The sequence below is a fragment of the Cottoperca gobio genome, chromosome 14 (assembly GCF_900634415.1).
Source record: "Cottoperca gobio chromosome 14, fCotGob3.1, whole genome shotgun sequence".
In the NCBI taxonomy this organism is placed as follows: Eukaryota; Metazoa; Chordata; class Actinopteri; order Perciformes; family Bovichtidae; genus Cottoperca; species Cottoperca gobio.
Genome location: NC_041368.1, coordinates 24,921,995 through 24,947,870, shown reverse-complemented (window position 1 = coordinate 24,947,870; position 25,876 = coordinate 24,921,995). Strand labels below are relative to the sequence as shown.

Genomic DNA, 25,876 nt, shown 5'->3' with positions numbered 1-25,876 from the left:
CATTGTACTACAATATATAACAACAATAAATATGTGTGTATATGTATATATATATATGTATATGTATATGTATATGTATGTATGTATGTATATATGTATATATATTGTAGTTATAATCAGGACTGAAGTCTGTTAAAAGACTTAACTCTAAAATAATATAAATTTATAATATTTTTATGGCAGTTTCTTTTGACAATTTCGTCCTCTAAAGACATCAGAGCTGTGTGTGTGTGTGTGTGTGTGTGTGTGTGTGTGTTGAAGGTTTGTGGTCAGCTGGGTTGATCTGTACTACAGTGCAGACGAGGAGGTGCTGCAGGACTCTGAGCTCCAGCTCTGGATCAGAGACATCAACACACACGGCTTCAACCTCAGCTCAGGTTCATTACAGACACACGATATATAACTATAATAATAACAATAAGAATAATATCCTGCAGCAGCAGACGTCTCTGATGAACTGTGTCTGCTGCAGGTTTCCCTGCGTCTCTCCGGACCAAAGCAGAAGTGTCGAAGTTTGTCACCATGATCATCTTCTCCTGCTCAGCGCTGCATGCCGCCGTCAACTTCTCCCAGGTGGGCCGACTGACAGGACAAGTTATTCTTTTTTTTCTGTAATGTTATGTTTAAATATGCAAATGAGACATTATCTTATTCAATATTTAAAAAATGTAGTTTCCCCATGTTTTTATGAATATAAAGTTCAGCAATTAGAGGCCGTGATGTTTATGACACCCACTAGGGGGCAGCGTGGAGCTCAAGCTCTCTTCCTCACTTCTCTCTCGTGTCCTCCAGGTGGATTTCGCTCTCTGGTTGCCAAACTGTCCGACCTCCATGTTTCGTCCTCCCCCGAAGGTGAAAGGCGCGGTGACGGAGGACGAGCTCTTGTCTTTCCTACCGGACGTGAATGCCTCCTGTCGCATCCTAATGGCGCTGACTCTGCTGTCACAGCCCGCCCTCAACTTTGTGAGGCTCCGCCTCCTCCATCCTGTCCAACACAAACGCACCTCGAGTGGATGAAAACACGCCTCATAAAACATCTTACCTTATGTTATATATTATATTCCTATATTTAGGGATGTCACAATACCAGAAATGTAGTAGTAATGTAGATGAAACGATTTTTGATTCCCAATTCAAAACACACAATCGCTCCATGAACTCAACTTACTTTATTACTTCAGGATTAGTTATTATTACGTCAGGAAGTGAAACCGCTCAGATATATATTATATTATATATTCATCTAACATCTGTTTCATATTGAAAACATCTTCAAACATCTGGATTTATTCAACTTCCTCAGCAGAAACTACATTTTACAAGATTACATTGAACACATCATGATAACTTTATAATTTACCTTCAACCAGTTCTCATTTTTACTGAGTAGAGCCTGAACGCATCATACTATCACTCAATGGAACCTCTGTTCACCGGCAGCTAGCAGCTAACGTTAGCTCGCTCTGCTGCAGATTTCAACAGATTAGTTGTTTACGATGTTAACTGTAATTGCATGTATCGGGATTTATTCCTAAGAATAAATAAGGTCGATAGTTTACTGCGTCCCAGAGACATTTTCTACCGTACCCGACAAACTTGTCGTTAATCTTGAATATTTGCATTTGCTAAGTGGAAGTAAACCTGTGCGTGTCTCCCCCTGCAGGTTCCACTGTGTCACTACAAGGAGGCGGTGTTCAGAGACGGCGCCCACCGCAGGCTGGTGGAGGAGGTGCAGGCCGAACTAAAGGTCATCTCTGAAGACATCACAGAGCGCAATCGCCACCTGGAGCCGCCGTATCCTTACCTCAGTCCTGCACGCATCGAAAACAGCGTGGCCATTTAAATTTAAATTGTTTGTGAATGCATCGTGATGGAAATAAACTTGTTAAACACAAGTGCTTTTTCTGGAAATGGTGTAAAATATGCACAAACCCTGGAGCTTAATATAATCAGTTTTTCAACATACTAGCATGCAGTTCTCTGCAACTTGTGAAACAGGCTCCAGGTTTGCTTCTTTAGAGTCAACTGTTTGATTTAAATGTGTTGAATTCTTACATGCAGCATATTTGTTTGTGTGTTTCTTTGCGTTTTCTAAAAAACCTGAATGCACACAATGAAAACACTAATAAAAATACTTTTGTCTGATTCTTGCCTCAGTTTGATTTTTCGATCCAGCATCTGTAAAAGTGTTTGGGATGTGCTAACCTTACAATCACTGAGAACTTCAGTAAAATTAATTTCCATGAATTAAATTGTGCCGTTTAGCAGCTGCAGCGCTCTCTCTCAATACTGGACCGATCTTAAAAATCACTTTGACACAAAAACATGAGAAAATAGGGTCCAGGTTGAACAATACTGACGTTTCTCTTCAACATCTGTAAACAGCTGATATTTAGCTGATTTCAACAATGTGATGTGACGTGAGATTTCAGAGCGAGACTTCTCGTTGAGCGAGACTTTGGACTCAATAACTAACAGAGTGGATCAAGGTAAAAGTAAAAGGTTTTATTTCTCTGTAGCTGCTTTCATACTGTAGTCTTATAATAACAAGCTGACGAACATGAAGGATTACACTGCAGCGCTCTCTCTCAATACTGGACCTCAAACGTTGTTGTTCCCATCAGTCACTGGGACACAAACTCAAGAAGATAGGGTCTAGGTTGAAAAATACTGAAGTTTCCCTTCAACATCCGTAAAGCAGACGGCTAAAAATATAATGAAATGTTCAGTTCATGTTGTAAAATGAAGGAAACTGATTATATTTCATTAAACATTCGGATGAAGTTTTTGAATATATTGATAACACTGAAATAAAAGGTGAATTCATCAAAGACAAACTGCATGTTTCACTTGTTACATCTCTCCCCTTTAAATAATACAGCAGCATGATAATAAATATTTATATTACATATTACATTTAAAGCCTGAACACTGCATCGCAGGCTTTTGGTTTTCTTATCAGGACAATTTGCTTCTTCCTCATGTTCCTGTCCGACAGCTAGGAAAAGTTTCAGTTTCAGGGAAATTAAAAGACAAAGTTCCATGTGTTTCAGGTGTTCCAGATGTGTCAGGTGTTCCTGATGTTCCAGATGTGTCAGGTGTTCCTGATGTTCCAGATGTGTCAGGTGTTCCTGATGTTCCATGTGTTTCAGGTGTTCCTGATGTTCCAGATGTGTCAGGTGTTCCTGATGTTCCAGATGTGTCAGGTGTTCCTGATGTTCCAGATGTGTCAGGTGTTCCATGTGTTTCAGGTGTTCCAGATGTGTCAGGTGTTCCTGATGTTCCAGATGTGTCAGGTGTTCCATGTGTTTCAGGTGTTCCAGATGTGTCAGGTGTTCCTGATGTTCCAGATGTGTCAGGTGTTCCTGATGTTCCATGTGTTTCAGGTGTTCCTGATGTTCCAGATGTGTCAGGTGTTCCATGTGTTTCAGGTGTTCCAGATGTGTCAGGTGTTCCTGATGTTCCAGATGTGTCAGGTGTTCCTGATGTTCCAGATGTGTCAGGTGTTCCTGATGTTCCATGTGTTTCAGGTGTTCCTGATGTTCCAGATGTGTCAGGTGTTCCATGTGTTTCAGGTGTTCCAGATGTGTCAGGTGTTCCTGATGTTCCAGATGTGTCAGGTGTTCCTGATGTTCCAGATGTGTCAGGTGTTCCTGATGTTCCATGTGTTTCAGGTGTTCCTGATGTTCCAGATGTGTCAGGTGTTCCATGTGTTTCAGGTGTTCCAGATGTGTCAGGTGTTCCTGATGTTCCATGTGTTTCAGGTGTTCCTGATATTCCAGATGTGTCAGGTGTTTCTGATGTTCCAGGTGTTCCTGATGTTCCAGATGTGTCAGGTGTTTCTGATGTTCCAGGTGTTTCTGATGTTCCAGGTGTTCCTGATGTTCCAGATGTTTCAGGTTTTTCTGGTGTTCCTGATGTTCCAGATGTTTCAGGTGTTTCTGATGTTCCAGGTGTTTCTGGTGTTTCAGGTGTTTCTGATGTTCCAGGTGTTTCTGATGTTCCATGTGTATCAGGTTTTTCTGGTGTTCCTGATGTTCCAGATGTTTCAGGTGTTCCAGGTGTTTCTGGTGTTCCAGGTGTTTCTGGTGTTCCAGGTGTTTCTGGTGTTCCAGGTGTATTTGTTTGAGTTACAACCTTTTCTGTTTTCACTGACTACGTTTACATGCACGTTAATATTTCACTGTTATTCTGAACATGACAATATTCTGAGTTAGACTCACCAGCCAAAATAAAAATCTATTGAGAGGATGCACAGTACGGATGTTAGCAGCTTAGTGGGGATATTGTCTTTGATATTTAGTGCATGTAAACGTAGTCAGTGATTCATTTTCTAAATGAAAAAAAAAGAAGTATTTTCTTCTTTCAAGGCCTCTCTCCTTCCTCCTCCCTCCTTCCTTGCGTCCTCGCTCCCTAGCTGACGGGGTCCACCACCAGCACTTTACACTCCCTCTTGGCGATCTTGTCCAGCGACAGCAGCGATTTGTCCTGCGGCGGCAGGTACAGCGGCCGGCCGACCGGAGAGCCAACGGGAGGCGTGATGGCCCGCCGCTCCATGGCACTGCCCGTCCTGAGACACACACACACACACACACACTTTCTCAAATACTGCCCCTTAAAAACTATTTTCAGTTTTGTATTTTCGTGCTTCATGGAATGTTTACATTTTATGACTTTCTACTCTATGGAGGTACCAAAATCAAAAAATATTATTCCAAGTATGAGAATTTCTAAATCTAAAGCATCATATCATCGTTGGTAATGAGGTGGTTAAAGTTTTATTGGACTATGTGTGTGGGGGTACCTCATGATGTGGGATCGGGACGGCTGCTGGTGGGAGAAGGACTGGGAGCGACCCAGACTGGCCTGGTGCCGATCCAGCAGGTCTCTAAACGCCGGGCTGGACGGGCTGTTCTTACCTGCAGGGTTATGAGAAAACACAACACATTTAACAGTACGAGCGTCAGCATGTGAACGTGTCTGTGCTGTGGGTTTGTTTTGTTCTGGTGTGTCTACGGACGTCAGGAGAATCGAGACGTCGGTACCAAGTCGATACCGCAGTGCCCGGTAGAACCGCCAGGGCTCGAGAGTAAAGGAGGATAGAAAGTGTTTGTGTGTATTGACGCACAACATATTCTTTTCTGAACAACAAATCTGTGTTGAAATTTGCAGGAGAGCTAGCTAACGTTAGCTGTTAGCAGCCGGAGGTTCCATAGAGTTACATAATGATGCGTTCAGGCTCTATTCAGTAAATATTTGTATTGGTTGAAGGTAAATTCTAACGTTATCATGATGTGTTCAATGTAATCTTGTAAAATGTAGTTTCTGGTGAGAAATGTAATAAATCCAGATGTTTTCAATATAAAACAGATATTAGATGAATACTTCCTGTGTTTGCTTTTACTGTGGGATTGAATTGATAGAGAATCGTGGATTTTCAAATCAAATCAAATTTATTTGTATAGCCCAATATCACAAATTACACATGTGTCTCAGTGGGCTTTACAGACTGTACAGACGACACTACATTTCTGCTATCGTGACGTCTTTAGTTTGTAATGATCGGCTTTGGTAATATTGGCTTCCTGTGTCACAGTTCAACATGGACTGAAACATTTGCGCCTTTGCACATATTTTCACTGTCTGTACAACCCCGTAATTTATCTAATAGAAACAATATCAGGTGTCTCTCTACTATTTTACCTCCTTTCAGCTTTAAAATGAAAAACAGAAGCAAAGATACGTTTTCTTCTTCTTACGTGACAGCGGCCGAGCGTCAGGTGGAGGGTTGGACACGGAGGCTGTGAACTGGAGCTTCAGCTTCATGTGTTGACTCAGCTGCAGGGAGACAGTTCATCAGAGGAGGAAACTGGATCAAACCTCTCACTTCATACATGAAATGTGTTTTATTCTGTCTAGCGCTGGGTATCGGTCCTACAGAAATAACCAAGTAGTATCAAAACTACTTGGTTAGTAGAGACGTTTCAGAAAGAAGACGGTGTACTGAGGTTCACTTCCTGTGTCTGAGACTAGTGGCTGGTTCTAAGACCAGAGGCTGGTCCTGAGACTAGAGGCCGGTCCTGAGACTAGAAGCAGGTCCTGAGTCTAGGGGCCGGTTCTGAAACTAGGGGCCGGTCCTGAGACTAGAAGCAGGTCCTGAGTCTAGGGGCCGGTTCTGAGACTAGAGGCCGGTCCTGAGACTAGATGCCGGTCCTGAGACTAGAAGCAGGTCCTGAGTCTAGGGGCCGGTCCTGAGACTAGAGGCCGGTCCTGATACTAGGGGCCGGTCCTGAGACTAGAGGCCGGTCCTGAGACTAGAGGCAGGTCCTGAGATAAAGGCAGGTCCTGAGACTAGGGGCCGGTCCTGAGACTAGAGGCCGGTCATGAGACTAGAGGCCAGTCCTGAGACTAGAGGCCGGTCCTGAGACTAGAGGCAGGTCCTGAGATAAAGGCAGGTCCTGAGTCTAGTGGCCGGTTCTGAGACCAGAGGCCGGTCATGAGACTAGAGGCCAGTCCTGAGGCTAAGGGCCGGTCCTGAGGCTAAGGGCCGGTGCTGAGACTTGAGGCCGGTTCATATCTTGGCGCCGTTTGTAATGCGTCACCTTCAGTAATAGAGCATCTTTGATGGTTCCTGCATTCAATCTTTTTTGTACCCAGATCTAGGAAAAAAAGCCTGTTTGCCAATCACAGCAAGCGTTTTTTGTTTTAAGTCTGAAGTCGAGCGTTGTATAAAGAAATATTTTATATTACATAACACTTTCAAAATGTGTAATTTGGCTGGGTTGTGGTGGCATTTTACTTCCATTCAAACGATGGATATGGACTGAAGAACTCCACTAGTATCGGAGGTATTCAGTGTATGTTCTGTTTTAAACGATACCCAGCGCTGCAGTGTCTGGGTGAACGCACCTCGTACAGGCCCGGTTTGAGGACCTGGAAGGCCACGCTGAAGGACAGTGTGCTGCCTTTCCGACAGTGACCGAGGTTACTGAGCGGAGAGTGGCAGACGACAGCGGCCAGAGAGGCTTCATCACAATGACCTCGACCTGAACACACACACGTACATATTTAATGACATTTAGTGGATGCCCCATGTTAAACAAGTTTTAAAGTTTTAAGAACTCAAAGACCACAAAACATTCTCAAAATATCCCAAAAAATCATCAAATGAATCATTTGCAACCTTTGAGTTGCATAAATCATATCTTCTGCATTATAGCAACCAAAAATCAAAGTTAGGTGGTGGGGCCGGACTGGAACTGGGCCAAAGTCTCCAAAACATCCAAACTCTCACGGCCTCACACCGACTGCTACTCACAAGAAAGAAAAAGTCCCACTGACCCTCTGGAGTCCAGACGAGCCGGACAGCCAGGAAGTCCTGCAGGTTGTTGAGCAGAACGTATTTGACCTTAAAGTGTTCCTTCACCCGGACGGTGCTCGGACAGCTGGCAGTCATCACGAACCGAGGCCGGTCCAGACGGATACTGGGCAACCTGAGGGGGGGGGGTAGATTTACACATGGACAGTCCCTGACCACATTTTCAACCTGAGACTTTAGGTTAACCCTATGTTACTGTTTAATTGACAATGTAAAGTGCACATAGGCATGGGTTGGACAGACATTTAAAAAAAATAAATATAGTAAAATATGTGAAAAATATCCGAAGAATAAGTGAAATAATCCAAACAGTTTTAAAGTGGAAAGTATCGGAATTTATTTATTTTGAATGTCAAATAATCCCAAAATTATTTGAAAATTATGTGTAAAATATTAATGTCCTAAAAGTATCCAACATTTCTTAATAAAATGTGTGAAAAATATCCTCAGAAAATATCCCAAAAATCGAATCTAATAAAATATTAGAGGTGTACAGAGAGGTCATGTCTGGATAGAAGACGTGGGCGTGGTTTATACAGGAAGTCACAAATGTTCTATTTTCTAACATAAGATTCATTGGCAATGCAATTTTTGTGTCTTCTGAGCATCAAATGGATTTATTTTGGTATTTAATTATTTTGGGTTGCTGACGTTCCTGCGTGGTTCTTACCTGTAGTGGGTGTAGATACAGTTGGTGAAAGGCATCTTGGGCGTTGACCACTGCAGCACAGCGACCAGCGGAACCTCCAGCCCCTGACAATAAAACAACACACTGGAAACTGAAAGTGTGATGGAATAAAGGAAATATTACGAGTTGCTGCTAAAACATATAAGCATTTTACAAAATATAGTTTTAACTTGTTTTTTTTAACAATTGTTAGTATCCCTGGAGGGTTTCTAATCAAATACTAGTTAAATACATATATAAAGGAGTAGAAACTCAAAATGTTTAAAAAGTCTCAATATTTGTATTTATGGACTTTTAAACATATTTAAATTTTGTTTTCTCTCTTCGGGGAATGTCCTGCTCAGGAAAAGCCCGACAACGAGTCACAGAAAAATCTGATCTTTGTTAATAAATAAAATCACTTTCTGGAAACAACCATTCGCAGTTCTTATAAAACAAACATGCCCGAACCTCGTTGGAGTCGTCTTGAGGCATGTCGTTGAGGTGCAGCTGGAACAGGAAGTCGTGCTCCTCCAGAGCGCTGAGCATGCTGGGAAGGCGGCAGGCCAGGCTGTCCACTCTGCAGAAAGACGCCATGCCAACCTCGCCTGACTGGTGGCTGCAGAGCAGGAGAGGAAGCGAGCGACGACGAGTTTAAAAGACTCACAACATAACATAACGTAACTCTGCGAGAGGTAACGCAGTGTTTTTCCAATGGGAGGGCATGACCCCTTTGATTTCACGTTTAGATTTTGTAAAAATAAAACCAGGAAAATAAAACACATACTGAACAAATTGTGATGAAATGAAGGAAATATGAGTTCATAACAGTTCATGCAGCCAAATTCTTAAGCAGAAAGACAAAAGTTATTTTACAGTGACAAGGCTACATCAACCATCTCAGCACACGGAGAGCTATTAGCTTTCTCACGCTAGCTAAAACAGAGGTGGTAACTGCCGCAGTCTAATGCTTCTGCACACATTAAGATATCTACCTCGCTGTAGCTATAATTAGACGAGGGGACAGGAAGTGTTAAAATGATGACTCCAGGTTTTAGTACTCGTTCCTGCGGCGCTGTATAGCGAGGGCCTGGGTGCCGTGGTGTATAAGGACAGACTGGTATTAATTGTCAGCGGTATTCCTGTTGATTATTGCAGTAGTATTCTGCTGCGGTCATAAACCACCTAAAACAAAGCCACTAACATATGCACGCCTACCTTTGCCACTCACTGTATCTTGCTCCACTGACTTTTTTAATAAAGCTTATATATAGGGCTGGCTCAGGATTGTCTTGGACCAGCCCCTAGTTATGCTGCTATCGGCTTAGACTGGCACGGGACTTACACCTCTCTCCTCTTCTCTATCTGTATGCACTCATGTGCACTAAAATGCATGTTACTAACTCAGCATCCGGGGCATCTTCCTGGGATCTTTGCGTCTCTCGTCTCGCAGGTTGCCACATTTAATGGTAGCATCTGGATCGTGGCCTTGGAGGGCAGATGTGGATGAATGAACCCAGTTAGAGAGTCACCGCCCGTCAGAGGCGCTCTAAAGAAGTAAAGCAACGAGGCAGGGTTGGACGTGGTTATACGTACCACACGTTGTCCACCAGCAGTACAGAGCCGTCTGGCATCACGGGAAGGTAGGAGGCATTGAGGTTTGGTAAAATCCGAACATCGCGAACACTCAGCTCCTCCTGAGAAGACTCATTCAACACTGAGAAGACGAGAAACAAGAGTCAGTGTTTTACTAAATACTAATTTCTCTTGTTAAGTTAAAAACATTGAGTAGAAATTATTTTAGATATTCCAATGTAGTTAATAATAAATAATATTCTGAATTGTATTTTCTATTCGAGCTGCATTTTAGTTACTAAATTGTCTCTTCATCTTCCAGAACTCGTGTTCTTCAGACGAGAGGAACATGAGAACATGAGAGTGTGTGTTTGTAACTGTGTGTGTAACAGCTACATTACATAACGCCTCATGTACATATTAAACACTTGTGATATAAACTTGTGTTGATGTGAGTCATGAAGTGGGGAAGCTTCATGATATCTGTTAGTTACATGTATGACCCTGTTCACCTGTAGTGTGTACAACATGTATGACTCTGTTCACCTGTAGTGTGTACAACATGTATGACTCTGTTCACCTGTAGTGTGTACAACATGTATGACTCTGTTCACCTGTAGTGTGTACAACATGTATGACCCTGTTCACCTGTAGTGTGTACAACATGTATGACCCTGTTCACCTGTAGTGTGTACAACATGTATGACTCTGTTCACCTGTAGTGTGTACAACATGTATGACTCTGTTCACCTGTAGTGTGTACAACATGTATGACCCTGTTCACCTGTAGTGTGTACAACATGTATGACTCTGTTCACCTGTAGTGTGTACAACATGTATGACTCTGTTCACCTGTAGTGTGTACAACATGTATGACCCTGTTCACCTGTAGTGTGTACAACATGTATGACTCTGTTCACCTGTAGTGTGTACAACATGTATGACCCTGTTCACCTGTAGTGTGTACAACATGTATGACTCTGTTCACCTGTAGTGTGTACAACATGTATGACTCTGTTCACCTGTAGTGTGTACAACATGTATGACTCTGTTCACCTGTAGTGTGTACAACATGTATGACTCTGTTCACCTGTAGTGTGTACAACATGTATGACCCTGTTCACCTGTAGTGTGTACAACATGTATGACTCTGTTCACCTGTAGTGTGTACAACATGTATGATCCTGTTCACCTGTAGTGTGTACAACATGTATGACTCTGTTCACCTGTAGTGTGTACAACATGTATGACCCTGTTCACCTGTAGTGTGTACAACATGTATGACCCTGTTCACCTGTAGTGTGTACAACATGTATGACTCTGTTCACCTGTAGTGTGTACAACATGTATGACTCTGTTCACCTGTAGTGTGTACAACATGTATGACTCTGTTCACCTGTAGTGTGTACAACATGTATGACTCTGTTCACCTGTAGTGTGTACAACATGTATGACCCTGTTCACCTGTAGTGTGTACAACATGTATGACCCTGTTCACCTGTAGTGTGTACAACATGTATGACCCTGTTCACCTGTAGTGTGTACAACATGTATGACCCTGTTCACCTGTAGTGTGTACAACATGTTTGACCCTGTTCACCTGTAGTGTGTACAACATGTATGACTCTGTTCACCTGTAGTGTGTACAACATGTATGACCCTGTTCACCTGTAGTGTGTACAACATGTTTGACCCTGTTCACCTGTAGTGTGTACAACATGTATGACTCTGTTCACCTGTAGTGTGTACAACATGTTTGACCCTGTTCACCTGCAGTTTCTCCCTTTAATTAAAAACTAGTGCATGTAAAATGTGAATCCCATAACATTATAAGAATTGATGACGAATGACCTCCGACCTTTGAGGACGGCAAGGTGTCGTCCAGAGACGGTCATCTGCTTACAGCGGACGGTGGGCGGCGGCAGGACGGTCAGCGTGGTGCTCACTGTGAGATGAAACACAAACAACCAGAAAATGTTTCCAGCATTAATTGTTAATTGTTAGACGAGGAAATGTCAAAAAACTGTGAAAGAATGAACTTCCGTCCAAAATATTCAGTTTACAATCATATATGAAAGAAAGGAAGAACTTCCTCTCAGGTGAGAAGCTGGAACCAGAGAATATTTGACCTTTTTTAATCTTTTTAATCAAAGAAATAACTTTTTTACTCTTCTTCATACTCCGTACTGTGAACTTTAGCAAATTTCTGCCCAAAACTGCCACTTTAAAAACTGCTCTTCCACTTTTACATCAGATGTATTAATCATACAAATAATTTATATTACTTATAATATTTAGAATTGATTTTCTCCAGTATTTGCGCTTATTTTTCACATTTTAATTTATCTTATCCTATCTTATCTTTATCTATGTTTATGTTAAGCACCAATACACCAAAGCAAATTTATTTTGCCTACATTTATTTTTTATATATTTCTTTTGTGTGTGTTGTACCCTGAGCCTTGAAGGTGTTCAGGTCGTGTCTGAAGGTGTGTGTCGGCTCTCGTTGCTGCAGGACGCTCAGGTAGCCGAGTTCCTGCACCTCCGCTTTCTCCGCCTCCTTCTTCCACACCGTGACCATCACCTGAACACACACACAGAAGAAAATACTGACCGAAGACGATATATTAAATGCTCCAAAGACCAGTTTCCTGGATCACATATGAGATGACAAAAAGCTTTCACACAGCCTCAGGTCTGTAAAATCATATCCAAAATGAGAGTAGGGATGTCACAATAACAGAAATGTTATAATCTACGATTTTTGATACCAATTCAATACCACGATCAAAACAAACAATAAGTCCATGAACTCAACTTCCTGTATGACTTCAGACTTCAGGAGGTTCAACAGCTCAGAGTTCATCTAACATCTGTTTCATATTGAAAACATCTTCAAACATCTGGATTTATTCAACTTTCTCAGCAGAAACTACATTTTACAAGATTACATTGAACACATCATGATAACTTTATAATTTACCTTCAACCAGTACTCATTTTTACTGAGTAGAGCTTGAACGCACCATACTATCACTCAATGGAACCTCTGTTCACCGCAGCTAGCAGCTAACGTTAGCTCGCTCTGCTGCAGATTTCAACAGATTAGTTGTTCACTGTGCAGCTTCATCAGAGAAAAATCGTGAGTTCACTGCGTCACAAACATTTTCAATCGTCCCCGGGACAACTGGACGACTTTAGTTTTGAGTCCTAAGGATACTACCGGCCACTACGGTACCTGTGGTACTGTAGAAAAAATGAGTAGCTTCATGTTTTCAGGATTTTTGCACCGGTTCTATGTGACATGAGACAGACAGACAGATGTTCCTCCTGACCTTGACTTTCAGGGTGCTGACGGGGAGTTTGTCTAGAGAGACGGTCAGCGGGAAAATCACTTCATCCGTCAAAACCACCGGCTCGTCCAGAGGAGACTGACGGAGACACAGACACACCGAGAAACATCACGAGTAGTGAATACAAATGCCAACATCACCAGAGGGAAGCGCTGGGGGAGCACGGCGCTGGGGGAGCACGGCGCTGGGGGAGCACGGCGCTGGGGGAGCACGGCTCACTTGGTGCTCGTTCATAAGATCACTTTTAGGATACGTGCAGCAAATAGTGACGTCATTATAAAAAAACACAAATGTTCAAAATGTACATTTATATTTTTGCACATTACGTCCATGACACTGTGTGTTAACTGGCAACCAGTGACTCAGCGCCGTCTGGAGCTGAACTTTGGTAGCTGGGAAACAGGCTGCGATGTAATCCTAACTCTGCACCATTACGTCCACTAAAGGTTTGTTTCCGCACAGCTCAGACAGTTATTATAAGTGTCTGACGACATTATGTAATTGAGCCTACGAAGAAATAAAACCTTTTTCTTTACCTTTCACTTCCTTCTGAAACTGCAATTGCACAATGACCCGAAGGATTACTTTGCAGCCTGGTTAGCAGCTGCAGCGCTCTGGCTCAGTACTGGACACATTTCAAAAAGGTTGTCCCCATTAGTCACTTAGACACGAAAACATGGGAAAATAAGGTCCAGGTAACCGAAGTAACGGTTTAAGATTTGTCCTCTGGGGACTATGAATGTCTGCACACAATCTTTTAGCAATAGTTGTTGACAGAAACACAGCTGTACCTGAACAGGCGCCCTGCGGAACTCCCTCCCCGCCGTCCCAGATGAGTTGTGGATGAGTAGCGGCTTGCAGTCCCTGAAACTTCGACACCGGGAGTCCACTCTGCTGCCGAGCGCCGCAATGGCCGCCTCTGCTGCGGCGATGTAGTCCTCCTCGCCGTCCTCGTTGGCCTCGTCCCCGCTGCTCTGGTAGTCGTGGTGATGCTGGTGGTGGTTGCCTCGATGGCGGCTGCTTTCACCTGGACTCACACTGGCCACGGCGCACAGAGAGCCGGCCAGCTCCCTCCACGACCGGCTACTGGCCGACTCCGTCCCAAAACCGGCTGCAGTGCCATCAGCGACCCCTGCTGATAATACAGATAATATTCATGTTTGTGAGAATCTTCATTGGCTACAGTCTTTCCCTAGTTTGGTCAAATATTCACCTTTGTGTCCTTGGTATGGTCCAGTGTTCTCTGGTGTTTTAGCTCTAATATGTTGTTAATGCTTGTTTGGTCTAATTGATTTTATTTTTTTTAAAGATTCATTTTTTAAGGGTATCAATGTCTTGCCTTGAATTCACCTGCAACTTTAGAAAAAATACATATTATGGAAGCTCATAGGAGGTTTTATTTAAAATGTTCATGTTAACTTAAAAATAAAAATATATTACCACAATAGCAAAAATGCTATTACATATATATAACATATAATTGTCCACAATCGTACACTGTACAGCAGGTTAAGTCTTTGGAAATTAAAGTTAAATGCTGTAGAAAATTGCTTTAAATGTTTATTATGACTTAAATAATGCTTTCACAAATAGAAAATATGGCTACATTATTTATACTGCATTTTAATTGTCCACTTAAAGCAGGAACATTTAGAAAAGGAAACAGCTTTTCCATTTTTATTTTAATAATGTCACAGAATGCCCATACGAGTATGTGAAAATAAAAATGCTAATTGGATTATTGCACATAAATAAATACTCAAATAACACATAGTGGAAAATTATAATGCAATTGTTAAATAACATTATTATTTTCAAATTGACATCATAATTTGTAAGAAAGTCCCCTATGGGCTTCCATAATATTTAACAATCACAATAGGCACACTGAGTCCCCCCCATGTGATTATTATAACTACACTAACTGTGAGCTTCTCATTCACACATGCAGCGTGTTTACATGTATGAGTATTGTAAAGACACTAAACATGTCTTTGTTTATCTTCCTCCCCTCCTTTCATCCAGAGCCGGTTGGATGTGTGTGCACCCCCCCACACTCCTCACCGGGGCCGTGCTCGGTCGGCGTCGCCCCAGCGTCCCTGCAGCGCAGCACCAGGAGGAAGCGAACTGTCTCGCCCAGGTAGAGGTGACTCCTGCGGGGCAGAGTGCGGTAGCGGGCCGGGTCCGACAGGTCCGTGATGGGCACCGCCGGGAAATACATGAAATACTCGCACTGCGACTCCATCATCTGCACCATGGCGACGACCGGGAGGAGGCTGCAGGAGCAGGACCGGAGTCAATGTACTGAGACAATAAAACACACTTCCTGCTATCACTTTCAAAATAAAAGCACGGACACTGTAACACAGACGTGGAAAAATTGGATGACTGCGCCCCGTAGAGGCCATATTATATTAAGGAGACATCAATTTGCCTTGGTGTTTTGGTGCATACAATGAACATACCAAGAGGACATGAATGTAGAATGTAAATATGAATAGAATCAGGATAATTGCCAAAAAACATAAAATAAATACAAACAAAACACAGCATAAACATTATATTACATTATATTGTACATATTTGTTTTTTATAGAATCGGTTTCCTATTTGTATTGTTTTTCTGTATGCTATATTTATTTTCAAACATTTGCAGTACTTAGCCTGTAGGCTTTTTATTTCATCTTTATTGCAGCTTATGCAGCAAACACCGAAGCTTGATTGTGAAATGTATAATAAATAAAGCAATACGTTTTGAGGGTGGTCTTAGGCTTGATCATAGATCTTTTTCCTGTTTTTATTATCTATGTGTCTTTTTTTCACTGTGATAATTAATAATGGTCATTTTAGGCATATGGAGTATATGCTCCCAAAGTCATATATATATATGGTGTTCTGTTGTGGTTCTCACTATGACATTATTATTACATTTAGTTGTTAAATTATATCTCAGCTTATCTTTTTTTTACACTTTAAACCTATAGTCTTATTTATATCTATGTGAAAGAACAACACAAGAGAAATGTATTAGAAATATGTTGTATTAAACCGATTTTAAGAGTTATGTCTGTTAAATTAATCTATGAATTATTATGGATTTAAAAATTAAAATATTATTTGTTGAACTATGAAGTCTTTTGTAAAAATAATAATAATAATAATAATAATAATAATAATAATAATAATAATAATAATAATATGTAATGATAATTCTAAAATAATTAATCTAAACATTTTTTCGAGGACCCCAGAGCCACGGACCTCCTTACAATTCATTGTTCATGTTGAAGTATGATTTGTTTTTTTACACTTTTTCCTTTAGCCTTAAAAATACATTTTAAATATATTGTACGAACCAGACAACTATTATACTATGATTTAAAAGTTTAAATATTATTATTTGTTGAACTATGAAACTTTTTGTAAAACAATAAAAATAAAAATAAATCACAGACCCCCTATAAATTTACTAACTCCTTATAATTCGTGTTTTTTTTCTTAGGTTAGTTTATTTTATTTTTAAAATGTTAAATACATTTATTTTAACGTACGTTTACTGCGCAAAGGGGCAGCAAGAAATGGGGGATACGGCCGGGTATCTGGCAACCCGGTCCCGGATCGTTTAGCCAACTGTCGATGACGTGTGTCAGTTTTGGCGGTTGTTCAGTCGGTTCAGCTAACTGCTAATATTTGTATTGGTTTTGTCTAATACCAGATAAGTCAAATTATGAATTTGTATACGTAAAATGGACGACATAATTTGAAGAAGAGTAAAAATGTAAGTAATGACGTTAGCTATCTTAACGTTAACATTAGCCAAATTTACAACGAGCTAGGTTAGCTAGCATAACATCGGTAAGCTAGCTATTGTTAGCCAAGGCTACATAAAAAGGCATTTAAACAAGATATAGCTTAATACAAAACACAAAGCAATATTAAAAAGACATAATGGACTTTATTAGTAACACCTGTACAATCCAGTCTTATAATGTTCAGCTCTAACGCTGTGGTGTTAATACAAATGTTTATTATTCAGGTCATAGTTAGTGGTTGTGTTGTACTCAACTGTATTATATTGAGAGGTGTTTTTAATATTCTGCCCCCCTTGGACTAACAATTAGAAACACCTCAATATTATGTAGTCCCGTACAACACCACTGCTAACTACAACCTCAATAATAAACATAATTGATTACAAACTTTGGAAACACACTTTATTATAGACTTATTATAAGAGCTGAGGTTGAACATCCATCCATCCATCCATCGTCCACCGCTTATCCGGGATCGGGTCGCGGGGGCAGCAGCTCCAGTAAGGAACCCCAATCTTCCCTTCTCCGGGCCACATCCTCCAGCTCCGACTGGGGGATCCTGAGGCGTTCCCAGGTCAGTGAGGAGATATAATCTCTCCACAGAGTCCTGGGTCTTCCCCGGGGTCTCCTCCCAGCTGGACGTGCCTGGAACACCTCCCTAGGGAGGCGCCCAGGTGGCATCCTTACTAGATGCCCGAACCACCTCAACTGGCTCCTTTCAACGTAAAGGAGCAGCGGCTCTACTCCGAGTCTCTCACGGATGGCTGAGCTTCTCACCCTATCTCTAAGGGAGACACCAGCCACCCGTCTGAGAAAACCCATTTCGGCCGCTTGTACCCGTGATCTCGTTCTTTTGGTCATGACCCAGCCTTCATGACCATAGGTGAGGGTAGGAACGAAGATCGACCGGTATATTGAGAGCTTTGCCTTCTGGCTCAGCTCTCTTTTCGTCACAACGGTGCGGTAAAGTGACTGTAATACCGCCCCCGCTGCTTCGATTCTCCGGCCAATCTCTCGCTCCATTGTCCCCTCACTCGCGAACAAGACCCCGAGGTACTTGAACTCCTTCACTTGGGGTAATGGCTCATTCCCTACCCGGAGTAGGCAATCCACCGGTTTCCTGCTGAGAGCCATGGCCTCAGATTTAGAGGTGCTGATCCTCATCCCAACCGCTGCACACTCGGCTGCGAACCGATCCAGTGACTGTTGAAGGTCACAGACCGATGATGCCATAAGGGCCACATCATCTGCAAAGAGCAGCGATGAGATCCTCAGGTCACCGAACTGCAACCCCTCTCCTCCACGACTACGCCTCGATATCCTATCCATGAAAATCACGAACAGGATTGGTGATAAAGCGCAGCCCTGGCGGAGGCCAACATTCACTGGGAACGAGTCCGACTTACTGTCGAGTATCCGGACACAACTCTTGCTTTGGGCGTACAGGGATTGGATGGCCCTCAAAAGTGACCCCCTCACCCCATACTCCCGCAGCACCTCCCACAGTATCACCCGGGGGACCCGGTCATACGCCTTCTCCAGATCCACAAAACACATGTAGACCGGATGGGCGTACTCCCAGGCCCCCTCCAGGATCCTTGCAAGAGTAAAGAGTTGGTCTGTTGTTCCACGACCAGGACGGAATCCGCATTGTTCCTCTTCAATCAGAGGTTCGCTGAGGTTGAACACTCTTTTTTTATTGATGGTTTATTTTCTTTGAAAGGGTGTACTTGCATTATTATGCCATTATACTATCATTCTGCCAGTGGCATAAAATGGTTTTCAAATGACAATAATATTAAATATTTATGGGTAAATATATCATCCAACAAAAGTAGCTATTACTAATTATTCATTTCCAACTCACAGCGCTCGAAATATCTCCTTTCTGTAATGCATATGTCATGTCTGAATAAAGCCATACTTACATAACGGACATCCATTACTTTATAACAGATAGATGAAACCAGTAATATAACGTGTGAAAGTGCTGTGTTGCTGTTTAAGTGATGTGTTGTATCAGTTATGCAGAATCCATAGAATGAGTATCTGATATGTTTGTGATTATATTCAGGGTTGTTGCAGCAGGGGCAGTGACAGCTGACTGGCAGGTGGAGCTACCTGCTCTCAGGTGAGCGCTCACTGGTTTTATGAGAACATATTATCCAGGATGGTTTTAAGATGTTTTAAGATACAGTGTATTACAGGTAGGTGTACAACTGTGGGTTACAATACACACTGCCTATTTGTTAGGTATTTAGTGAAATCAGATTTGACTGTTTTATGTATAAATTAAAACTTAAGTTAAGTCTCATATTACTATTCTGATATAAAATATTAACTGTCCTTAAAAATCACTTTTTGGACAAATGACACAATCACAATAAAAAGCAAGGTAAGTCACTTTTATGTATATAGCACATCTCATTATAACTTAATGTGCATTACCTTACCTTACCTTGCAGACGGCAAAGGAATGATAAAAAATTATTAAATATCACAAAGTGCACAACAATGAAATACAAAAAACCCAGAAGAAAACCCAAGAGGGAAAAAACTCCCACCCTCCAAAATACTTTGGTACGCCTTGCACCCACCCCACAGACACAAACCACAGACACAGTTTTTAACTTAAAATGCACACGGCAACTTGATAGATAGATAGATAGATAGATACTTTATTCATCCCGAGGGAAATTTAGGACTTGGTTAACTAGAACATTTACAGAATAATACAAAATAATTAAATATGATACGATATGATCACATACATAACAGTGAAATGTGATGTGGTTGAAAGTATTAGTTTTATTACCTTGGTAATAGATTGAAATGTTCCCATACTTTTGGTTAGATACATACATAAAATACCAACATAAATAGACAGGCACATACCCTGTCCTTCAGAGTGCCGGCTCTCCGGGGGCCTCATTGCAGAAACTTCCTAAGTCTGACAATCCTATCTTATCTCAGTTTAGGATGACATTTAGGATTATTGGTATTATGGAAACATGTTTCCTGACTGCGTTTAGGAAGAAATCCTATCTTTTTAGGATAGGAATTTAGATATTACAGAACCGTCCAAACTTTTTTATTCCCAAATTAGGATGACATAGACCTTGTCCTAAATTCAAAATAACTGCCAAAAATGGCAGCAGCACCGTTGTTATGTCTGTATGGCGATGAGAACGATGATGGACAACGAAATACAATGATTGAAAAGCTACTCAAACCGTATGATGACGCTTTAAATGTCCCGGACCGTGTATGAAAGGGATAGTTTGTAAGTTTAGAAGTGTGGTTGTATGAGTTACTTTTCCGTCGTCAGTGTATCACTGACAGTAGATGTTTGTGAGAAACAGACAGGAGTACCAGCAGGAAGCTAAGCTATGTACTGCCCAATAAGTCTACGCTATATATATATATTTTTTAAAACTTTTGTTTTGGGCTTTTTATGCCTTTAATGACAGTGTAGTGAAGATTAGGAAAGGGGGAGAGAGAAGGGGGACAGCATACAGCAAATGGCCACGGGTCAGACATCATAATCAAAGATACAGGCATTACAGGATGAGTGCCGATTGAAGAATCTAATTTATTGTTAGGATTTCTTAGTTAAGATAAGATAGGAGGTCTGAGATAGGACAGGACACGGCCATGAGTTTAAGGATCTGTAATTTGAAGATAGATATCTTTGAAACTCAAGTTTAGATAGGACAAGCATTTAGGACATGTTTCTGTAATGAGGCCCCACGTCTTTAAATCAAAAATAATTTGCATGATTTTGGACTTTGAACAGAAGTTCTAAACCACAATGATGGCCGCCATTGTTCTTCTAATGGAGATACCCAGACCCGTTGGAAAGAAGAGGTGAAAAGCAACAAATGCTATGGGACGACCAGTTGTTCCAACATTGAACACTTTTCATTTTCATTTTCCCAAGCACGCTCGCTGGTAAATTGATGAAATTACTGAATATTTTGATATTTTAACACATTAGCTGCCCCTTTATGAATCTAGTCAGCAGTGGTATTTTATGTAGCCAGCTTTAGTTGATTTAATGGTAAGGTAATAGCCAGCTAGCTAATGTAAGCAACACTTCCCTAGCTGCCATAACCAGAAGTTAGTTGACCTGCTTTTAACTCAAATTAATTGCAGTTATTGGCGTTTGTGAACATACAAAGTTTATCTTTGTTAAGTGGATTTATTGTAAGTTAGCTACACTTATTTGCAACTGCATTACTACCTCTGATTACAATCGTAGCTAGCTCAAATAGATAGCATGGCTAGCCTGTGTCTAGAAAGGTTGTTCCTTGGTTAATTCATTGCAGTCATTGCACACATCATTTGTTAGGCAGTGCATCAACAAAAAGTGATAGCGGTATAAATGTGGATGATCACAGTAAAAAGAAAGTGAATGTGCAAATGGGAAAAAAGGACTTAACCCTTTAACACCTAAGCCTAAAAAGCCTCAACATTTTCGCCTGGACTTTTTTGCTTATTTTGACTATAAAAAAGGTCAGAAAATGTCCTGTGAGTAAGTGCTTTTGCCCATTTTCCAACAATACCTGGAACTTTCCATATCTGGCAGTCATTTACAATTTGTTGCATGTTATGAGAGTGTAATAACAGTTTAAAATGAAGAGAAACACAAAAGCAGAATTTGAGTTTAGTAGTTTAGTGAACAAAAAACACTGCAAATGTACATGAATAAGAGATTTAACATGTTACATTTGAAGTTTGAAATGTATACAACTATTTCCAGTAAAAGTTTTGAGTCTTTTACTCTTAAATATGCAAAAACAGGCCATAAAATGGAAAATATGTCCAGGCGTTTTTCCCCACACAGGGTAATTTTCTCCTCTCTGACAGTCTCTTCACATGCAGAGGTCTTGGTGGTACTGCCAGTGACTGTTCCTGTCTACCTGCAGACACAGGCCCACATCATAGTCCTCACACTTCCAGGCAGTGCTCCTCTTGCAGAGTTTAGAGCTTGAAGTCGATGGTGTAGCCCAGGGGGGGCCAACCAGTCAGAGGTTAAGAGCCAAAGATGTTACTATGTTACGGCAAAGAGCCACATCATACACACAGTCACAGATGCGCACCCCCCCTCTCGTTCTCTCTTTTGTTCTCAGCCTTTCTCTGTGCTCCCTCACTCTCTTCCTCCCCTCTCTCTCTCTCACAGACAAAATTAAAATCTAAAACTTTACACACACACACACACACACACACACACCCTCCCAAAGACACACACCCTCACACAGACAGACACACAGCTCTGCTCAGACAGATTTATTGTAAATGTCACACACCATAATATTGACAGAAATTGAACAGTTATTATCATCAATGAACATTGTGTGCACTCTCACACACAAACTCTCAGTAAAAAAGAAAAAGTGTTTTATCTTCCTCTGCATGTTGCTTCTTTACATTAGTGGGACGTCTGACATTCCTTGCCTCGAACAATCCTCCTCAAATCTGGCTTGTATTCCGTTGTGGTCACTCGAAGCAATTCTTTTACACGTGTGTCAGAACAGATGGATACTTTGATTTAACGTGTTTCAGGGTAGAAAACTGACTCACAGACGTGTGTTGAACCAGACATTGATAGTAGCTTGAGCGCAGCCCGTTTGACATTGGGATATTTTTCAATTGGCACAGTTTTCCAGAACTCAAGGGTCCCTTCCCTCAGAACAGGTTTCAGTCGGATGCGGATGCCATCACAGGCTTCATGACGTGGTCTAAATTGAGTGATTTAGACACAAGTTGCTCCTGGTGAATGATGCAGTGGAAATTCCAAAACTCAGGAAATGTGTTGTCAGTTTTGCACAGCCCCACAAGCCCATTCACAGATCCGACCATAGATGGCGCTCCATCCGTGGCTATTGCGGTTAGTTTCTGTTTGGGCACATTTGCTTTCACAAATACATTTATCATTGTTTCTTTCACATCGATGCCACTGGTTCTGTCTTTTAATGGCACAATATCAAGGAGTTCTTCTTTTATAACACAATCATTTGACACCGATCAATATTGCCAGCTGAGGCTTGTCTTGTATGTCACAAGACTCATCCAATGCCACACTGAAATACTTGCATGTTTGAGATCAGAGTGTAACTGCGCTTCAATGGCGGCGTTAATGTCCGATATTCTGTGTTCAACAGTGTGGCGGGACAGTTGGACGTCTGATACCGTTTATTTCAGGAGACAAGATTTCAACCACGTCACTGAGGCCTTTTTTAACAAACTCCCCTTCATTGTATGGCTTTTTAGCTCGTGCTATGTTCCAAGCAACTTGATATGCTGCAAGCGTTACGGTATCCGAGTGCTTCGTTATTTCTTTTGAAAAACTGTCTGCTTTTCTGCCTGACTTTTCAAGGTGTTTAACTTGTGCTTGCGAAGTTCAGTACCTTTTGGGAATTCCTGGTCGATGTTATTATGGAGTGAGGTGAAATGGCGCTGAAGATTTGAAGCCTTGAAATGCGCTAATGACGTCTGACATATAAGGCAAAATGGCTTGCAATTGTGTTCGACAAAAAAATATGAATTCTCCCACTCTACTAAAAACGTCCTATGTTCATCTTCATATTTTCTCTTAGCTGGGCATTTTTCCCCTGCCATTTTAGGATTAAACTCAGATGGTCAGATAGTGTTTACTCAACGATAGGTTTTTCGCCTCTCGAAGGTGATTGGTTCACTGCATCGCGGGCATTTTTGTGATTGGCTCTTGGTCCACATCAAAATTAGACGCGCTGTCATGCTCTCATACTGACACCACACATACACACACGTACACACAAATAAAACTCGATATGAACTGAAGAGCCGCATGAACCTGGGAAAAGAGCCGCATGCGGCTCGAGAGCCGCTGGTTGGCCACCCCTGGTGTAGCCGTTTATGACAGCAGGCACTTAACTTGGCCTTGATGTATTGCTTGATGCTGAGCCTGGCCTTGGTACCAACCATCCTCTTGTCCACTGCAAGGTGCGGACTTGGGTGGTAGATGGCCTTGCAGTTCATGCATATAATTTCCATGAGAGGTCTGACCCGGTGGAGGTGGTCACAATCCTCGGTACCCATTTTCCTCATTTTTCTCTGGGTCACTCATATGAAGATTAGATCAAATGGCCATGAACTGTCCTGTACAGTCTGGGGACATGACAGTGGCAGGGAATGACACATTGAAAATGGTTTGCTTACACCAAACGTTGCTCATCTTTCTGCAGGTCCAAATCTGACATGTACAGCAACATGCCTGTGAACTTCTTCATTTCTTCTGGAGTTATTTCAGTCCAGATGAACTTTCTCCCTCTCTCCAGGTTTTTGGCTGCATTCTTGTTTGTGTATTCACAGAGGGGTTAGAAAACTGCAGAATCAAAGTAGGAATAACTGTCACCTGGTGGTGGGTTTCCCATATCGAGTGGGGGTTGGACACCTGGGGTGGTTGAGGGACTCCATCATCGGGCTCTGCCTCAGTCTGCCATCTTTGATGATGTGGTGAGCGACTTCTGTCTCTGACAGCATCACCAGATCCTTCAGCATTCCCACAGCTTCTCCCTCTACAGCCCTGAATGTGATCTCTGGTGACACCTCCTCCTCTCCAGCTCCAGCCTGCACACAGCCTCTGCTAGGACGCAGGCTACTTGAAGAAGACGCGCACATTTACGCATATAAAGTACAATTACACACCTAGTACAACCTTACAGACTTGGTACACTGTTCTAAACAAGTCACCACGCAATACAAGTGTTGATTTACATACCGTCTTGCTTCCATTTGAATTAAATCTGCAGTTTTCTGGCTCTATTTCTCCGCTGTGTTGTCTGTGTTTCTCCAGCGCTGTGTGTGTATTCGCTCTAAACAAAGGCGCTGTTTCGCAGGCTTCCGGGAGGAGCCGTAAGTGAAGTTACCGCAAAGTCTCAGCTTTTAGAAACCATTGAAATTTCTTCAACAGAGTGAACCCTGACGTAATTACGGTAATTTTTCGCTTGTGCAACGTGTCGCCGACGACACGTTCAGTGTTAAAGGGTTAATGTAGTGATGGATGTACATTATGTGTTAATATTAACAGAAATGTTCTTTAAGAGTAACCGCTGAGCTGTCTATCATGCTGGAAACCATTCAAACAAAAGTCAATGTAAACCGTCAAATACCGTTTAAATATTTGCTTTGGCAGTAGTAGTTTTAATGACGTATTATCAGCATCTTAGAACTTGTGTCTATCGTTCCGGGCGACGGGACACTGTTGTGAGCTTCGGTACTATTACCACGTTATTATCATATGTGTATTATTAACTTGATATCATTATTTTATTTTTTAAACATCACTGTTATTGTCAATGTTAAATGTTCCTTTAAAATTCTAATTTAGTTTAGACATTGTTTTTCAATGATTGACCTTTAACTTAAACCAACATGTATTACAATATATATATATATATATATATATATATATATATATATATATATACAGTATATCTCAAAAGTGAGTACACCCTTTAGATTTTTGAAAATATTCTGTTATATCCTTTCAGGGGATAACATTATCCTACTGAAACTTTGATATAACTTAAAGTAGTCAGTGTGCTGCTTGAATAACAGTATAGATTTATTGTCCTTTGAAAATTACTCAGTACACAGCTGTTAATGTCTAAACAGCTGGCAACAAAAGTGAGTACACCCCATAGTGAACATGTCCTAATTGTGCCCAATGATGTTGTTTTCCCGCCCTGGTGTCATGTGACTCGTTAGTGTTACAAGGATTCAGGTGTAAATGATAAGCAGGGCTGTTAAATTTGGTGTTTTGGGCACAATTCTCTCTGAATGCTGGACAACATGGCACCTCATGGCAAGGAACTCTCTGAGCGGCTGAAAAAAAGGATTATTGCGCTTCACAAAGATGGCCTTGGCTATAAGAAGATTGCCAACACCATGAAAATGAGTTGCAGCACAGTGGCTAAGATCATACAGCGGTTTTCCAGGACAGGTTCCACTCGGAACAGGCCTCGCCAGGGTCGACCAAAGAAGTTGAGTCCACGTGCTCAGCGTCATATCCAGAGGTTGGTTTCCAAAAATAGACGTGCGAGTGCTT

The 25,876-nt window shown here is 41.6% G+C and overlaps 3 protein-coding genes across 5 annotated transcripts in view; 1 reads left to right on the top strand and 2 right to left on the bottom strand.

Annotated features, from left to right (window-relative positions):
• Positions 1-2,145, top strand: part of LOC115018543 (hydroperoxide isomerase ALOXE3) — a 12,745-nt gene extending 10,600 nt beyond the window's left edge. The window contains exons 13-16 of one of the 2 annotated variants that reach the window (XM_029447587.1): positions 262-377; positions 473-573; positions 793-852; positions 1,664-2,145. In XM_029447587.1, the coding sequence (XP_029303447.1) occupies positions 262-377; positions 473-573; positions 793-852; positions 1,664-1,843 (457 nt within the window). In that variant the 3' untranslated portion in view covers positions 1,844-2,145. Of the gene's footprint in view, positions 1-261; positions 378-472; positions 574-792; positions 964-1,663 lie in introns of both variants that reach the window. The other variant, XM_029447586.1, reaches the window with a different exon arrangement.
• A 339-nt stretch (positions 2,146-2,484) lies between these two features.
• On the bottom strand, positions 2,485-4,155 carry LOC115018830 (sialidase-like; the record flags this gene model as incomplete). Its single annotated transcript, XM_029448050.1, has 1 exon — positions 2,485-4,155. A coding segment is annotated over one exon (1,176 nt), but the record flags the coding sequence as incomplete, so codon positions are not given.
• On the bottom strand, positions 4,154-15,239 carry LOC115018545 (microtubule-associated protein 11-like). 2 transcript variants are annotated; one of them, XM_029447590.1, is made up of 13 exons: positions 15,038-15,239; positions 13,765-14,108; positions 12,956-13,051; positions 12,075-12,204; positions 11,479-11,565; positions 9,642-9,762; positions 8,517-8,664; positions 8,049-8,131; positions 7,342-7,493; positions 6,910-7,046; positions 5,760-5,838; positions 4,805-4,919; positions 4,154-4,570 (listed from the first exon to the last, which is right to left on the bottom strand). In XM_029447590.1, the coding sequence occupies exons 1-13, from the start codon at positions 15,228-15,230 to the stop codon at positions 4,414-4,416; spliced, it is 1,842 nt and encodes a 613-aa protein (XP_029303450.1). In that variant the 5' UTR covers positions 15,231-15,239; the 3' UTR covers positions 4,154-4,413. The 2 variants fall into 2 exon arrangements, with proteins under 2 accessions (XP_029303450.1, XP_029303451.1); XM_029447591.1 differs by having other exon boundaries at positions 13,765-14,105.
• Positions 15,240-25,876: the final 10,637 nt, after the last annotated feature.